The 18,066-nt window shown below is 40.5% G+C and overlaps 1 protein-coding gene across 22 annotated transcripts in view; it reads left to right on the plus strand.

Moving 5' to 3' along the window:
• BAZ2B (bromodomain adjacent to zinc finger domain 2B) overlaps positions 1–18,066 on the plus strand; it is a 296,517-nt gene that overhangs the window by 228,126 nt on the left and 50,325 nt on the right. For all 22 annotated transcript variants that reach the window (XM_090045644.1, XM_090045643.1, XM_090045645.1 and 19 more), the window contains one exon: positions 889–954. In XM_090045644.1, the coding sequence (XP_089901770.1) occupies positions 889–954 (66 nt within the window). The remainder of the gene's footprint in view (positions 1–888; positions 955–18,066) is intronic.

The raw sequence follows: 18,066 nt of genomic DNA on the forward strand, positions 1-18,066 counted from the left end.
ATTTTGGATTAGAATACTACATCAGGAACATATCTTCCCTATGTTTGTTCAGTGTTGAGCACATTAGTTTTTAATAAATTATACATGCACAATATTTTAATATGAAAGTGAAATGAAATGTGTTCCTAGCATCATTGAAGAAAATAAAATCCCATTGATTCAGTGGAGCCAGGATTTAGTTTTAGAGCTTTTAAAGTTAGGTAGAAAGGACATATTTATTTTCTTCTATACTACTGTAGTTCATATTGAAATTAAATGTATCAGCATATGCCTGGGTGCAGCTTTTGTGGCTTTACATTTAAGGATAGGCATCAGTAAATAGGAATACCCTACTTTATTCATGATGTATATGAACCATAGCTAGTTTAATTAAAACTGGTCTCAAGACCAAAAAACTCAGCATATTAATTCATTGAATTTGCAAACAAGATTTTCCTTATAGAAAATAAGAAGCTAAATCATTTTAAAAAATCGCATTTTGCAATATTTTAAATGATCAGGAATACAGCCTTCTGTTTAATTGGCTATTCATTAAGATTGCAAGTTTTCTAATAGCAGATGTAGGGTAACTGACCTGTTCCAGCCAACCATTATGCTTTTTGTTCTGCCAGCTTATGAAGGAGCATCACAACTGACCATAAGTAAATTTGTATGCTTCTGTTTTACACTGTCTCCATGTTCATTGCTTTACCTTTTTGCTTTTGATTGTTCTTGTATTTGCTTTCTAAACCTGAACTAAAACATGCACAAACTTGGCCATTCTTGTCCTATATTTAGTATTTACTGTGACTTGTCTATTAATGCTAAACTTGTTGTACTGAGCTTTTAGAAAAAAATTGATACTTAAACTGTATTTGAGTCTTGTTCTAATTTTATCTGCTTTAATAGGAACGAGAAAGGAGAAGGCAACATATGATGCTTATGAAAGCCATGGAAGCACGTAAAAAAGCGGAAGTGAGTATTTACCTCTGGAAAAAGTGTGAAGTTTCTTTTTAATATTTTGGCTGCTATCTCCTTTCTAAAGCAGCAGGCATTGCAGTGACTTGAATTAATGTGCTTCCTGAACCACAAGCTATTTTATGATAGCTGTGTGTGGGCCATAGCAGAGTCCCATGCATTTCCTGCCAAATACGATTCTCCTCTAACTGGCTGCTTGTCAACGTGACCGGGATTTAGTCCCTTAAATTGAAACAGTGAGTTTTTAATTGTGATGATTAAAAACCCACCACTTCAATTTAGGGGTTTCCGTCACTGTTATGGAAGCTCTCACCACTAGGCTCTGCTGAAGAGGAAAAAAAAAAACAGTAAGGGGTCTGATCCTCTTTTTTTTTTTCCCACGGAGACTCCTCATGTCTCCCACGGTCAGGAGTACAAGCTGCTGGTGGGCCAAGTGGCTCCTGGGGTGCAGAGGGCCCTGGTCCTTCCCTCCATGGTGATGGTGCCCTGCGGAGCTGCCTGGGTGGGTTACTAGCCAGTGGGTGCCACCTTTGTGGAGGGAAGGTCTGGGGCCCCCTGCAGCTCAGGGCTTATTGGTAGTTCACCCCCTGGCTGCAGGAGAGAAGGGCAGGCTTCATGGAAAAAGAGAGGATCAAGCCCCTCACTGCTTTTTTTCCCCCCTCAGTGGAGCCTGCCTGCATAAGCTACTGCTGGGCTGTGCAGCCCCTGAGCTGCGGGGGAGCCCAATCCTTTCCTCCATGATGGTGGTTCCCCCTGGGGCTGCCTGGGCGGGGTGCTACCTGCATAGGTGCTGCCCTCACCAGATCCAAGTCTTCCGTGAGCCCATGGTCTAGAAGCCTTCCAGGCACTGCCCTCTGCATGGTCTTGGAAAGAGCTGGATCCAGTAGGTGCTGCTTGCAACTGGGGCAGTACCTGTGCAGCTCGCACCCTACCCAAGCCGCCCTGGAGGAAATGACCAGCCTCCTCTGCAGCTCGGGGGCTGCATGGTGTGGCAGCAAAAAAACCCCTGATAAATCATTGACTAGTTTTATGTAAAGATAAAAATTTAATCTCCTAGCCAATAATAGTTTTAAATTAATTATTTTCAGACCTTCCTTCCATGGTGGTAGGGCCACCCTGGTGGGCTGCTAGTAGGTGGTTGCTGTCCCAGCTCGCAGGCAGCACCCAGCCTGATGCAGCTATTCCCTGAGCCTGAGCTGGGGGAACACCTGACCATTAGCAGCCCACCTGTGTGTACAGTATGATGCAGTTAAACTGGAAAAATGTCCAATTTTCATCATGTGTACAAGTGCCCACCAGGACAAATTTTGTATATAATCTTATATAATAAAGAGCTTAGTTCGTCTGCCTATTTGTCCATAACGGTCTTGGATCACTCTGAAACAACCAATCAGAGTGTGGAGCGCCACCATGATGCCAGGGATGGTAGGGACGGAGTGGGGGGGGGGCGAGGAGTAGGGCCGGGGGGGTGAGGCCACTGGCACTGGAGGTGGTGACAGCACCGGGCGCTGGCAGAGGGGGATGGTGGGGCAAGCTTCCCCCTGCTCCTGGGAGGCAATGGTGGCATGGGGTGGTGGGTGGCAGTGCTTCGTTCCTGCCCGTCCCCCCTCCCATCATGGTTGATGGGCAGTTGGCTAGTAGTTTTATAGGAGTCAGACACTAATCATACTAGTTAGTGCAATGCATAAGGTTGGACATAAGCTGAGCAGATTTTCTAAGATAAATATTCAAAATGAACACATTTTTCTTATTCCAGTCTTGGGCTTCTCCAGCTTTGGCTACGGAGGATTGCAGCTCTCACAGTAGAAACCACAAGCATGCAGGCATTCACACAATTTCTCCTGAAACAAAAATGGCAGTTGCAGGAGAAAAATAGTCTATCTCAGTCCCAGTAGAGGTCACTCCTTGGAGAGTTTCTTCTGGGAGAACAAATGCCTGTACACATTCCTGCCACTTGACACCTACTAGGAGTCAGGAGGAGTTGAGCAGCAGGGGAATGCTCCCCATGCCTTTCCAAAACCAGGGTCACCCTCACTGGGGAAGGCACATGGTGCCATCCCTGCATGCCTCCTCCTGGTCCCTGGCAGGGAAAAGCTCATGTGCCTTCCCAAGACCAGTCTGGAGGGAGGTGCAAGGGGGAACTGCTTTCACCCTTCCCATAGACTTGGAGAAGGCAGGAGCAGCTGCCCATTGCTCTTTGCCTGCTCTCCAGACCCCAGAGTGCCTAGTCTGAAGAGCTGGTAGGCAGGTTTGCTCAAATTACCTGGTTATTTAATAAGTTGGATTAGAGCTGAAAACTTCTTGAAAACACAGATTCAAGACAGTTGTGCTGCAACAATACCAGATATCACCTTTTAACTTTGCAAAGGAAAAAGGTGGTTACATAGCAACTGGAAAATATGTTTTTGACAATTCTATAGGTCATTGAGAGCAGTCAGTGTGATGCACAACTGCATGGTACAAAACTAAGCAGCTACTAATATTGCAGCCTCAGTAAAAATTGTTTCATCTTCTTAAGCAAGTAGAAAGTATAATTAAGTGTAAGAAAGATCATTTTGACTTTCAAAAGCTCCTTTATGATATTTAAAAAATGTGGATATAAATTTCTCAGTGCAGAATTTCTGGCAATTGGTTTCGTATTTGTGTAAATATTTTGACATTGCTTTTATTTTAGGATTGTTGCTCTTTTCAATTTGTAGACTTTTCTATTTAAAGTGCTTTTTAATTTAAAGAACTCAAGTATTGCAGTAGACTAATGTGCTTAAACTTGGTTTATTGCACAGTTTTCTAGTGACCATTGCTTATTATGAGAACAAGTGTCTCAAATTCAGTAGAACTGTTGCTATGCTTTCAGTTCTGCAAAGTTTGAGCCAAAATTACCTGTAGTCACCAGAGATCACTGTCTAAACAACTGCAGAATTTAAATTTTCTTCAGTATCTAGCTCGAATGAGTATCAGTTTTGTATTAGAAGGAACTCAGAATATTTTACTAGGTAAAATAATAAGCTTTACTCATTGACTAAAGTGGATTGGACGGATACCGGCAGTCCTTACTTAAAGGCCCAATCCAAAGCCCAATGAAGTCAATGGATATGTTTCCATTGTATTTAATGGGCACTGTTCAGGCATTTAGCTGGCTAGTACCCCTATGGCTATGGCTTAGGTTCATATGAGGAAGCTGTCAAGGCTATTCATACTTCAGTTCCCTTAAACTGCACCAAGTTCATATGTACTTGTGAAACAAACCCTATCTGTCAACTTGGTAGAAACCTCAATTCAGTTTGAGAGGAATGCTATTTCTACTGTCAGCTGTGGAGCTTGCAGTCATGGGACCTAGTGCAGGGGGAGCTTGGGATTGTGGTTCTGGGCTCCCCCTGCACCAGTGATAAGGTGCAATGGGTTCTAATACACAATTCCACAGTAATGCCTCCTGCCATGCATGCCATGCCTCCTGCCATTGCACCTCCTGCCATGCATGTGGCATGGCAGCAGTTGGAATTGTGTGGCTCATGCATTAGATCCCATTGGGTCTTTACCTTCATGTGTAGAAGGGCTCTCTGTGAAACAGTTCAAGGTTGGGGTTGTCAGTGCAACAAAGACTACATCCTGAATTCTGATTTTTTCAGAAAAACAGCTAAGACCCAGTAATGGAGCATCTCTCCATAGAGGTTCTAACTATAATGTAGTTTCTGCCAATTTTTGCAGACTAAGAAGATTCAAGCCTAAAGCACTTTAGCATGATGTATCCAAGTATTTGAAGTTCATGATATTATCAAGGAGATATATCTCCTGCATCTCTCAGAGATTTTATTTTATGGTAAATCCCTCTGTTCTGAATAATCCCTTGAGCAAAGACTTTGAAGTATGTTACCTATTGCTGTTACAAGAAAGACTTTTATTTTTCTTGTAGTACAGTAAAAGGTTTTTTGTCCTTTTTTTAAAGCTGTGGTCTTCCCATCTTTGTGTTTCTTACTTAAACAAGCCTTTAAAGGATACTCTGCATTCTGAACCCTCACAAATAAACATATTTTATTGTTTGATTTGGGAAGCATTTCTTCTGAGCCAGTACTGACAAACCTCTCAGCATTGTTTTAGAGTTGCTTTTTTCTTACATTACTTACATTTTAAGTTTAGTTTGGAATAATCATTTTTTCAAATCTGTATCTGGGGTGATTGTACCCCTCATTATTATACTCTATTAATTTTCCCTTGCAATTTCAAGTATAGAAGTTTTTTTCAGTTCTGGGTAACGTGATCCGTATGTGTAGTTTGTACATAAACTAGGTTTGTAAAAAAAAAAAAAAAAAAAATTCTGAGGTTCCTTGGAACAAAAAGTGTGCTGTGCACACAAAATTATGTATGCTATCATCTTTAAAGTCAAGTAAAGAAATAATTCTAAAATAGGGATACATGAAGACTTCTATCTTCAGCTATCAAGGGACAGATAGCAAGGGATATGAAGGGTAACAAGAAAGGTTTCTACAAATATGTCAGCAGCAAGAGAAAAATCAGGGAAAGTGTGAGTGTGTTGGGGGTGGGAGGGCAACCTAGTAACAGATGTTGCAGAAAAGGCTGAAGTACTCAATGCCATTTTTACCTCAGTCTTCACAGGCAGGGTCAGCTCCCAGACTACTGCACCTGGCAGCCCAGTTTGAGAAGATGATCAGCCAAAGTGGTGAAGGAACAGGTTAGGGACTATTTAGAAAAGCTGGATGTGTGGAAGTTCATGGGGCCATATGTGGTGCTCCCAAAGGTACTGAAGGAGTTGGCTGATGTGATTGTAGAGCTGCTGGCTGTTGTCTTTGAAAACTTGTAGCAATCAGGAGAGGTTCCAGACGGTTGGAAAAAGGCAAATACAGTGCCCATCTTTAAGAAACAGAAGAAGGAGGATCTGAAGAACTACAGACTTGGTCAGCCTCACCTCAGTCCCTGGAAAAATCATGGAGCAAATCCTTGCTGAATCCTTTTCTAAGCACATGGAGTAGGAGAAGGTGATTGGGAATAGTCAGCATGGATTCACCAAGGGCAAGTCATGCCTGACCAACCTGATTTGCTTTCTCTGATGAGAAGACTGGCTCTTTGAATGTGGGAAGAGCAGTGGACACGGTATACCTTTTGATATGGTATCCCACAACATTCTCACAAGCAAGCTAAGGAAGTATGGGGTTGAATGAATAGACTGTAAGGTGGATAGAAAACTGGCTGGAGCATCAGGCTCAGAGGATAGTAATCATTGGCTCGATGTTCAATTGGCAGCCAGTATCAAGTGGAGTGCACCAGGGGTTGGTCCTGGGTCTGGTTTTGTTCAATATCTTCATCAGCAACCTGGAAGATGGGATGGAATGCACCCTCAGCAAGCTTTCAGATGTCGCCAAGCTGAGGAAGTAGTAGATTTGCTGGAGGGTAGGGTTAGGATTCAGAGTCACCTAGACAAATCAGAGGATTGGGCCAAAATAAATCTCATGAGGTTCAATAAGGACAAGTGCAGAGTCCTGCACTTAGGATGGAAGAATCCCATGCACTGCTACAGACTGGGGGCTGACTGGCTGAGCAGCACATCTGCAGAAAAGGACCTGGGAGTTATAGTGGATAAAACGCTGAATATGAGCCAACAGTATGCCCTTGCTTCAAAGGAAGGCTAACAGCATACTGGGATGCACTGGTAGGCGTGTTGACAGCAGGTCAAAGGAAGTGATTCTTCCCCTCTATTCAGCAGTGGTGAGGCCACATCTGGAGTACTGTGTTCAATTCTGGGCCCCTGACTACAGAAGGGATGTGGACAAATTGGAGAGAGTCGAGAGGAGGGCAACAAAAATGATTCTGGGACTGAGGCAGATGACTTTTGAGGAGAGGCTGAGGGACCTGGCCTTATTTAGTTTGGAGAAGAGAAGACTGAGAGGGGATTTATTAGCAGCCTTCAACTACCTGAAGGATGGTTTAAAAGAGGATAGAGCTAGACTGTTCTCAGTGGTGGTAGATGACTGAACAAGGAGCAACAGTTTCAAGTTGCAGCAAGGGAAGTTTAGATTAGATATTAGGATATTAGATATTAGATATTAGGAAAAACTATCTCACTAGGAGGGTAGTAAAGCACTGGAAAAGATTACCCAGAGAGGTTGTGGAATCTCCATCCTTGTAGGTTTTTAAGATCCTGCTAGCTAAAACCTTGGCTGGGACAATTTAGTTGGAGATGCTCTTGTTTTGAGTAGGGATTGAACTAGATGACCTCCTGAGGTCGCTTCCAGCCCTAATTTTCCATTAAACTATGGTTCCTACTTCTGTTCCTTCTATGCTATGCAATGGTAGCATTATGCAGTATGGAGTAGTCTCCATCTGCTATTTTGCTCTAAATTGGTACTGTGATATGAATGAAAGTTCCACCTTCCAAGTAAGGGTCTAATTCAACTACAGATCATGCCTCGATATTATGATTGCATAAACCATATAATCCTAAATATACTGTAATACTGGGTCAAATGTTATTCCAGAGACTAGGTTTTGATGTGGCTTGGCTATTGCAAAGAATTTTTTTTTTGCAAAAATCCAGTTGGTCTAATAAAATATATCACTTGTACCACAAGTTCCAATTCCTTTTGCAGTTGCTTTGCACTCAATCAAGTGCCATGCTCTGAGCCACCTCCTCCTTTATTGTTAGAGCCCTACTAGATTCATGGCGGAAGTGGGCTACGCTTCAGCTTCTTTAATCTTGCAGGGTCCCCTGTGTGCTCCCTGATCTCCCACACTGCTGATTGGTGGAGGAGTCCCACTTGCGGTTTGTTCCTGATCAACAGGGAAGTGAAAAACACAGTTTTAAACATAGCACCATTTTTCCTTCCCTTCCAGTCAGCAGCAAGCAGCAGGGCTGCCAGGGCATGGCCCCTTGGCCAATCAGCAGCGAGGAGGCAAAAAAGCACCTGTTTAAAACCACAGTTTTTGCTTCCTTTGAAAAAGGCATTGAATAGATTTATACACTGGACTGAGTCATAAGTGAATTCCTGCTTGTTATAGTGGTGTGTTCTCTCATCTCAAGGCAAAAGGAGGTGGGAGTTTGGAGCAACCTGCTGTAAAAGGAACCATCTGTTGGTTTGCTCCTGTGTAAAGTGTTTCCAGTGCTGCTTTGCGCCACTGAAGACCTCCAAACTGGTGGGACTTAAATGATACAGTTCTTGTGCTGTCCTGCAGAAGTGTGAATTTTACTTTCCCTGAGTTCTGCCCTGGGGTTGGAGGAATCCTTGTAGAGTTGTCATGAAGGAGATAAAGATCACATTTGTTAAGGGCTGCTCAGGATAGGTCTGGAAAGCTCATTTACATGGGCTGCTTATCTACAAGGTGGTTGTGAAGTGGCTCCCTTTTCCTTCCACACCAAGGGTGAACTTTAGAAGATTCATTGGCCCAATACAGATCTAGGTATGACAGAAGTAGGGGACTTGCTTCATTTCCCAGAGTATGTATGTATGCATAACCATGGGGTAATACTTAGCTAATGATTTTAATTTAAAGACATTTTGAACAGAAGATTTGTATTAAACTTCAATAAAAATGAAACTGCCATGTAGCTAGAGTGTGTCAGTTTTGCTGATGTAAAAGTAAGTAGAATAAACAACTGACATAGAAATATTTTTATTTCCTACAGTCCACGGCATTCTTTCCTTATGAAAATGATTCCATGTCCATTTTATCTGTCTTGTTAAAGTTAAGAATGAGTTCATTAATTGTTATAACAAATGAAAGAAATTCCAAGCAACCTTCCACCCCAATTCCACAAGTTGATACAGGCTACCCCTTAAATTACCATAATTTATTATGAAACCAGATTTAACTTGGCAAACTAACCATGGAAAAAAATCTATTCTCAATTTGTTGTTTGTTCTTAGAATTATTTCTGTACTCATGATAAATGGCTTGAAAAAAGAAAGTATAATGGCAAAGTAATAAATCTTATGTTTGGACTATTTCCTGTCTTAAGATCCAAGCCTACTGCCCTGCTTTATAAATATTCCAGTTAAAGTTAAAGATATTTTGACTAAGGAAGTGAAAAAAAGATCCTAAAGCTCTGATCCTGCAAACATTTTACCAGTTTTCTTAATAGCAGATATATAAATCATGCTGTGAATGTCATTAGGAATATTTACCTACATGAAGTTAATTATATGCTTGTGTGCTTGCAAAATTGGGGAATTGATTGTATAAAGTTATGCATGTTTACAGTATGTGTCACTTTTAGGATAAAAATTTCTAATTTGTATATTCACTACTTGATTTGAGAGTAGTTCCTTAAGCATAAGAACAGTAGCTGCACACAGACCATCACAGCATCTGATGAAGTGAGCTGCATCTCATGAAAGCTTGTGATATATGTAGACGGATGGATGGATCAATGACAGATAGTTGGGTATAGATTTACACACACATACATACTTTAGTTATTTTGTAAAATGAACATCTACCCTCCCTTCTACTTGACTTCAGATTAACACAGATAACTACATGTCTCTACATACAGACCATATCTTGAATAAAATATTTTTAAAGGAAAGAATCAAATAGTTTTAACTTGCTTTTTTGTATCATGGTAGCAAGGGGTCTAGTGCTAATACTGTTTTATTCCCCATTTTAGTATGCAGAAAAATATTTTTAATGAGAGAGTATATCAAATAAATAGGTTATGAGTAACTGTCATGAGAGTATTTTTAATAAGGGAGTATATCAGGTAAATAGGTTACTTCTTAACTAATGTCATGAGAACAGTAGAGCAATCCTATGTAGGCACATACACAAAAGGGGCAAATACTAAAACAACGTCACTTTCAGCACATTTCAAGAAGGGAAATATGTGTAAAGTATGTGGGAACCAGCCTTCGTTCAGGTATAATTTTATATAGAAAAAATTCTGTTAAGTTGCAAATTCTGAGACGAAAGCCTAAAAACTGAATCTTTGAAATCCCATTTTAGTCTGTCCACAATGACAGCCTTTGACATATTGCTGGGTCAAGAGGACTCTGTCTATATTTGCATAGACAAATGTACAGTTCAAACAGTTTGAAAAGGGAAGCTTCTGATCAGAAGCCTGCAGCAGCTCTTGCATTCTGAGTTACGTGTGCATGATGAAAAGATAGCTTTAGAAATTCATGTGATTGCTATCCTGAAACCCAGTAAACCACCAGAGGATCCAAAGAGCTTCTGACTCGTCTAACTACTCTGTGTTACATATAAACTCATGGGAGTGTTTAATGCTGAATAGAATAGAGAACATTATTGACCCTCGGCTCCCAAAAGACCAAGGTGGCTTTCAGAAAAAGCAGTGTACAACTGACCAAGTTACATTACATATGTGTGACATAAAAAATAGTTTTGAAATGAGGCAAAAGACAGGCAGAGTCTTTATAGACCTTACAGATGCCTATGACACTGTATGGCACAAATGTCTGAAATCTGAGCTGCACTTTACGATACCTGACTGCAAGGTATGCACTTTCATCATAAACATCATCTCCAGCAGATCATTCAAACTTGCTACCAGCTGAGGAGAAAAAAGCAGAGTACGAACTCTGAAGAATGGAGTCCTCCAAGGGTCAATGCTAGCACCAGTACTTTTCAATGCGTGTACCTCAGACTTCTTGCATACAACATCTAAGCAATACATGTACATTGATGATGTTGCCATAGTAGCTTAAGGAATAGATATGACAGAACTGGAAAAGGTACTGAATACTGATATGGAACTCATTACTGACCATCTCCACAGGTGATGTTTAAAGTTGAGCATGAATAAATCAGTATCATCACTCTTCCACCTGGACAATCATCAAGCCAAGAGCGTGCTGAATATCAGAGTACACAACCACATCCTTCCCTATGAGCATACTCCAACTTACCTAGGAATAGCACTAAATCATAGTGCCAATATACTGTGGACCGATATATTAGTGCACTTCTAGCTCCATCAACTGTTAACTGAAAACTTGATCAGACGAAGGCTTGGGAGGCTTAGAAGTCATAAACCATTTGTACGTGAAGCCCACAAGCTCCTAGAAGAGGTTGGGGATGCTGAACAAAACTTATGGGTAGCAACAGAGATCTCTGTGAAAGGTCAGACCTGTTCCTACGGCATTTTATGCTGACACCAAATGAGTTGCCCATTGGGCGCAAGCCTGACAGAAAAGCATGGGCCAAGCTGAATGGACTGAGATCTGGATATGGACACTTCAAAACAATACTTCACAAAATGAACATCTTGGACAGACCCCTGTGTGAATGTAGTGTCCAACAAACGGCACAACACTTAATTGAAAGCTGCAATCTTTACAAATATCCAGATGGGGCAGATGAAATATGTAAATTGAGTGATAATACCAGACAGTGGCCATGTTTACATGTGATGCTTACTGCACAGTAGCTTGGTACTACTCTGCAGTAGCATTGTAGGGCATTTGATATGATGCTACTGCAAGGTAGTAATGAGCTGCTGGGCAGTCAGCGTCACCACAGAGCCATGTGGAGATGCTACTGTGCAGTAATGCCAGTTACTGCGCAGTCATTTAATACTTGGATATGCAAGTAATGAAGTACTATGGAGTAACAACTGCGCAGTCAGTGTCTCATGTAGATGTGACCAGTGGCTCATAAATTTGGAAGTTGATATCTGACTCTACAAAAGAAGTAGTAGTAATAGTTACGTGTGCACAAGCTGCAAGTTTAAAGCATTGTTAAAATTGTTACATTTGTATTGCTCCAGCTTGTGCACCTGTAGTTGTCACTGTAACAGCTGCATGGTTCAGAGTGGAAGACTGTCCTCCCCCCTACTCTTTTCAAATGGCTCCAGTTGTACATTCATCTGTACCCTCTGAAGGGCCTATAGTGAATGGGTAGCTTTATTTAGGACCCTTATCAGGTTTATAAGCTTTGTCTTCCCTATATAAAAGCTTGTCTAGACATGTGAGGTATCTAGCAAATGCCTCGCACCTGATATAATACATATATTCAGAAAAAAAAGATTGATACATATAAAATATTGGAACTGATTTTATTTCCTGAAATATCTATACTATCTCATTGTGAAGAATGCCAGCCTGTTTGCCATCTTTACCTGACATTATGGGAGCCTATACATGAACAGTGAGGTTGCGCCGATGCATTGTAATTGCAGCACATCGGAGCAGACTCGATTAATCGAGTCTACTAGAGCATGGTAGTACCCTCCCACCTGTTTGTCACCCACAGACTCCTGAGTTTGTCTTCGCTGGCTTTCTTGCTTGCATACCAGCCTCTGGCTTCTTTACCATTCATTCCATCCAGGAAGAGTATACACCAACTGCAGAAGCTTCCTTAGCCTGACAGAAAGGGTATTTGTACCTGAAAGCTTGCAAAGAAGAATTTTCCCAACTATTTTAGTTGGTCTAATAAAAGATATTAGATTTATCAAAAGAACCTTGTCTACCTATATCCTTAGACCAGTATGGCTACAACATATACCCCTGTTACTGCATGCTATATTCTGTCCCAGTAGGAGACCAAATAAAGATTTAAGACTTTTGAAGAGACATGGTTCTTGCTCTGCTTTTTTTTTTTTTTTTCCTTCTGAGGAAGTGATATCTAGTTCTCCTATTTTTTTAGCCTCTTGTCTTCCCAGTCTCCAGCAAGAGTATTGACCACGAAGTCCTTGTTTATCCATCATAACTAGGCCTCACTTGCAATGTAGCCATGACAATCTAAGCCAAAATCTAACATGGTCATTTCTTTTTGAGACCCTTTTCAAATATGCACATTTTTTGTGTTACTATGAAAATGTATAAGTTAAATAAAGTGTCTTGATGTTTTGTTCCTTTATAGTATTTGCACATAACACAAATAATTCTGGCTAGAAAGGTCCCAGAAGGAAACTGCAGGGGGGAGGAAGGGGAAGAGAGATGTTCTTAGGTACTGTTTAGAGACAGAACATCATTAAACAAAATTGCTTATGTTCAGTGACATAAGTAACTTGGAAGAGTCTCTTTTGCAAGAGCAGTAATATATCCAGGTTATTCAACCTAGACTGAAAAAATTAGAGATTTATTAGATAAAACAATCAATATGTGCATTTTCAGTTATTAACATTTGGAATTGTCTAGCAGGTATCTAGACTGCAAAAATAAAAAAGAGTTAGTAAAATTCTGTGCTTGAATAGCATGGATAATAAAACCAGAGGCAGTGTACAGAATTATTGATTAAACTTCTCTTAGACAGTGATTAACTAATTTACATCTCATATGTCAGTCCTGACACTATCTTCAGATTGAACCCTGACATTATCTTTAGGGAGCATCGGGATAAAACATTACCACTAACATTATCTTCTATTTCTATTACGTGTTTTATGTACTGGTTTAAAATTAATATGTAGCTAAAATATTGAAAGTCTTAGTTATGCAAGCAATAGTGGCATACATATATACAGATCATAGGCAACTAAAATAATTTAAAGATAAAACAGATATTAAGATCATGACTAGTAACAAGAGAATTTTTGTGAAAATGCATATTTTAAGTATGTAAAAAGTCACTTCATTAACAGTGTATACACTCAAACAAAATTAAACCCAGCAGCCTAATGTGAGGTTACAGTAAAAACTAATTTCTAACTGATGAGTGGTGTTTCAAGGCTAGCAACTCTTCTTAGTCCATATTTAGGAGTTAGATTAGTCTTTTCTAATAGTTGTAATATTGTCCTATAAAATAAAATTAGTCACATGCATGAGTTGGTTGGAAAAGACAATTAGTGTTACATTTTTTCACGATGAAAATAAATTTTAAGAAACTGGGTAACAAGGAGAAATCTCATTGAAAATTCTGGGGAAAATATGTAAAAATGTGCTCTATTAAATCGTTCTAATTGTATTAACATATTCATATATTTCATATATGAAAATGTTTTCATTGCCATGGTACGATCTAAATTTGATTGTTACAGTTTCTTGAGGGTTTTTTTTTTCTCGTTCTTAATACCAGTGATTAAAAATAGTAGTGTCATTCTTGGTAAAGTTAAGGGGTGGCTCAGGGTGGCAGTCTCATGATCATGCCCTGCACTTTTGGTTAAGATACACTGGGGTCTGCTCGCCTGCTGTGACTTGTTGTATGGGGTTTTACCTGGAGGTGTTGTTCGGTGGTCTCCCTAGAACTCTGAGTGATTCTGCCAGCACTTCTGTGAGGCTTCTGCTCCCCTACACCCCACCCCTTTCCACTCAGGTGTTATAAATCGGTGTCCATGGTGTCCTGGCATGGTGATAGTGCCATTTGCTCCCACATTAAGGCTTGGTCTTGTGGCCATCTGCAGGGATATGACTGCAGCTTCTTAAACTGACAAATGGTAATGGAACAATACTTTAACCAAAACAGCTTGAATTACACAGTGGACAGGGCAACAATGCCTGCCATGTCCAGTGCTTCCTTTCAGTGGTTGGGACTTCTTGAGGTGGGGTGCACCCTGTTCCCACATGGTCTCACATCATGGGTCCCCCCCATGTTAAACCTGCGCTTTGGGCTAACTACTACCTGGTCACATATTGTAGCATCTTATGGGGCATTTCTTCGTGCCTATGCAACACTGAAGTCTCTGCCAACTCCTCACTGGGAAGCTTTGAGTCCGCAGCTGCTCAGTTGGGATGATTGTGATTAGGGGGTTCCTGAGCAAGGTCTTACCGTCTGTGGGTCTTGGCAGTGCCCACTGAGCTGCCCTCTCAGCCACAGCTGACCTGTGCACTCCTGCAGGAGTTGTTGCAGATTTTGGTGAGTGGGGTTGGGTCTGGGCCACTTGGCCCATCAACTGCTACTCCCAAGCTGCTATCTGGATCATTTCCCAGTGCCATCCGAGTTATCTGGGCAACCTCAGTCTTCATGGGGTGCTATGCCTTGGGGAGAGTCTCTGACTTCCTGCTGGCAGTGGCTGCGCACCCAGGTCCTCCTTGGACACTCCAGCAGTAGGACTAGAAGACACTGCCTCTCCAGGTATGCTCCCTCAGCAGGGATGCGCCAGCTCCTTTCTGGCCACAGGGGAAACATCTGGCTCCACTGCTGGTGCTCCCTTTTCTGTCCCCTGCCCTGTTTCAGCTCCTGGGCTCCTTTTACTCCCGGAGCCTTCAGGTGCTGGACCAGCCAGGAGGGCTCCTGGCCATGTGGTGCCAGCTGACTTGCCTGCAGACTGGCCACCTAGATGCCAGCACGGCAGTGAGTGGGGCATGAACCTGTCACACTTAGTAAATTATTTTTGTTTTCAGAAAAAAGATTTGAAAGGTTTTATCTTTGAGGTTTTTTTATTTTTATTGCTCCTCTTATGTAAGTTCAAGACACGACTGAATTTGGGTGGCATAATTGCTAGCATGGATCAGTCTCTACATTTCATACTTAAACAAAGCTCTCCATTTTCCACTGAATTTAATGGAAGTTTTGCCTGACAATTTACATTTACCCTGTATTGTAAGTATTTTGGGGTATGTACCTCAATTAAAAGTATTGATAAATACAAGCAAATAGGTGATTTAGAATGGAGGTTGCAGCATTGAATAGATTGCATTTGGTTGGGACTGTCTTATGTTCCTCCATTTTAGCTGTTAAACTTGCAACAATAGCTTGCACAAATTTGTAATCTCTTTACTTATGTAAACTGAGTAGTGAACTATCATAATCGTACCAGAGGCCCCCTTCCCCCCGCCCCCATGATTCTCTAAGGATCAATAAACAACAAAAGGTTGTTAAACATACATTTATCACTAAATGGCTCTGTCAGCAATTTTGTAGACATAATCATAATATGGGAGTACCTCCAGTTTCTGAAGCTATCTAATAAGCAGTTTGAAAGCAGTATGGGATTCACAGCACCCAAGTGATTCCAAAAATGCATATATTCTGTCATTGAGGATTTATACCAAATCATTGCTTAGTGAAAATGCCACCTGGAATTGACAATTTTACTTAACTCACCTTTCAGTTTTAAATGTCCCTTATATAAGCTGACCCTTTAAAACTGAATGTTTGCCTATAAACTAATTCTGACAGCCAAGAACACCTTATTAATTTGATGTTTGTGCAAGTAAAGATATAAAGGGGTAATAATAATGGAGAAGGTTTTCTGTAGCAACACTGAATAAGTAACATATTTAATTTTAAAACGGTTGTTCTATGTCAGTACACCTCGCCTATATTTTTTAGCTGTTTGAATTTTTAATTAAACAAACTGCTGCTGCAATAAAATTATTGATTTTATTTTTCACATATATTCTTATGGTTTGATGCACTCTAAATAATATGTTATCAATTTAAATGTTGCTAAAGGATGACTGTTTACAACTACATATTTAATAAAATACACTGTTTATATGGACATTTTTCAGAATTTTTAGAACGCTTAATTACTAATGTTTGACAGTTTGAAAAATTTACATTTTCATCTTATTTCAAAAATAGACTACAATATTTGCAGTTTGGAGGTTTTATATCAGTTTTCTTTTACTTTCATTCTATTAATTTCATATTTTTTTTCATACAGCTTGGAGTTCTCTTATATTATCTTTTTGTGCCTTTTAAATTTGAGTACAAGTTGCTGGCACAACAAACATATTCTCAATCTTATTTATGTTTGGAACACAAATATAAGGGATCCACTGGCTGTGTCCAGTGTCCATATTCAGTCCAGTGGATTATATTTCTGTTAGTCCCATTTAAAAATTTTTAAGCCTATGAGTTAAGGTTTTTATAAAACCTGGTCAAATCATATTGCATTGTCATATTTACTTTCATTTTTCCATTCTAATGTCCTAAAATCCGTTACTATTTTGTCCTGTACTCCTTCCTGCCTGGTCTCTACAGCTCATTCAGTTCATGTGGAAATGTGACAATGTTTGGATTTCAGTTTCTGTGTCTAAATATTTCTAAATATCAACTATTTCTTTGATTCTTCAATCTGAAATAGTCTGTAAACTATGATCTAATTTATTGAAAGTGTGATTTTGAACCTAAAATACTTTACCATATTACAGAATGGAAGTCATCTTCAAAACACTTGACAAACATTACCTGATTAAATACCCTAATAACTTGTGAAACATAGTTAATAATTTTACAGTACCTATGTGAAACAAATGAGAGAGTAGGGCTGTGTGAAGCTTTGGTGGCTGATTCGATTAGGAGAGTCAGCCTGATTCAGCTGCCGAATCTGAATTGAATCTAATCGAATCAGGAGACCCATTAATCTCTCTGAATCAAATCAGAAGCCTCCGATTTCACTTTGGAGAGATTCAGTGATTCTGACATGGACACAGCCTTATATGTTTTTTCTACATACCTCAAAGTACCAGGTGGCTCATGAACGCTGAGATGGTGGGGTGGATGGAGCGTTCCATGAGCGTGTGGAGGGGGATGGTCCCCAGCATGCTCTGTGGTTCACCATGGAGTGTATGGGGAACCTCACCCCCTGGCTCAGTGACTAGTGCCTGGATCTAGGGGAGGCACCTGGGGTCCCCCCGTAGCCAATCGCCAGGGCAGAGGGGGTCCCCGCACAGTTGGCGGCAAACCCAGAAGTGGACTGGAAGAACTTCTGGTCCACTTCTGGGTCCACTGCCAAGCGTGTGGGGGGGTCCCCCCTGCACGCCTGTGGGACATTCCATCCGCCCCACCATCTCAGCCTTCACAGGCTGTGCCTGGTACCTCATGGTATGTAGAAAAAATATTTAAAGTTGTGACTATGGCCAAAGTCACTGATTCTCTGAATCAGAATGGAATCTTCAGGTTTGGATTCCGCTGAACTGTCCCAGAAATTTAGCTGAATCCGAATCAAATACAGCCTGCTTCACACACCTCTAAGAGAGAGTAGCTTGATCACTAGACTATGCCTCTTTCTCTTATGATGCTTCTATAATTGTAAGGTGAAAATAGCCAAATGACAGCTATACTTAATATAGATATTGGAGAAAGTCAAAATAACTTAATATTTGTGGCTTTGTGTATTTTAAATTTTTTAATTCAGTTAAAAGGAAAATGTATTTATTTATCCATTTTAATAATGAATTTCCTTTATAGTTGTTTGTTTTAAAATAGACTGTTCTCTGAAATGAGGTTGTTTAAACTATTAAACTGTTCCCA

Source organism: Crocodylus siamensis, chromosome 4 (assembly GCF_052110815.1).
Source record: "Crocodylus siamensis isolate JL-2025a chromosome 4, ASM5211081v1, whole genome shotgun sequence".
Lineage (NCBI taxonomy): Eukaryota > Metazoa > Chordata > Crocodylia > Crocodylidae > Crocodylus > Crocodylus siamensis.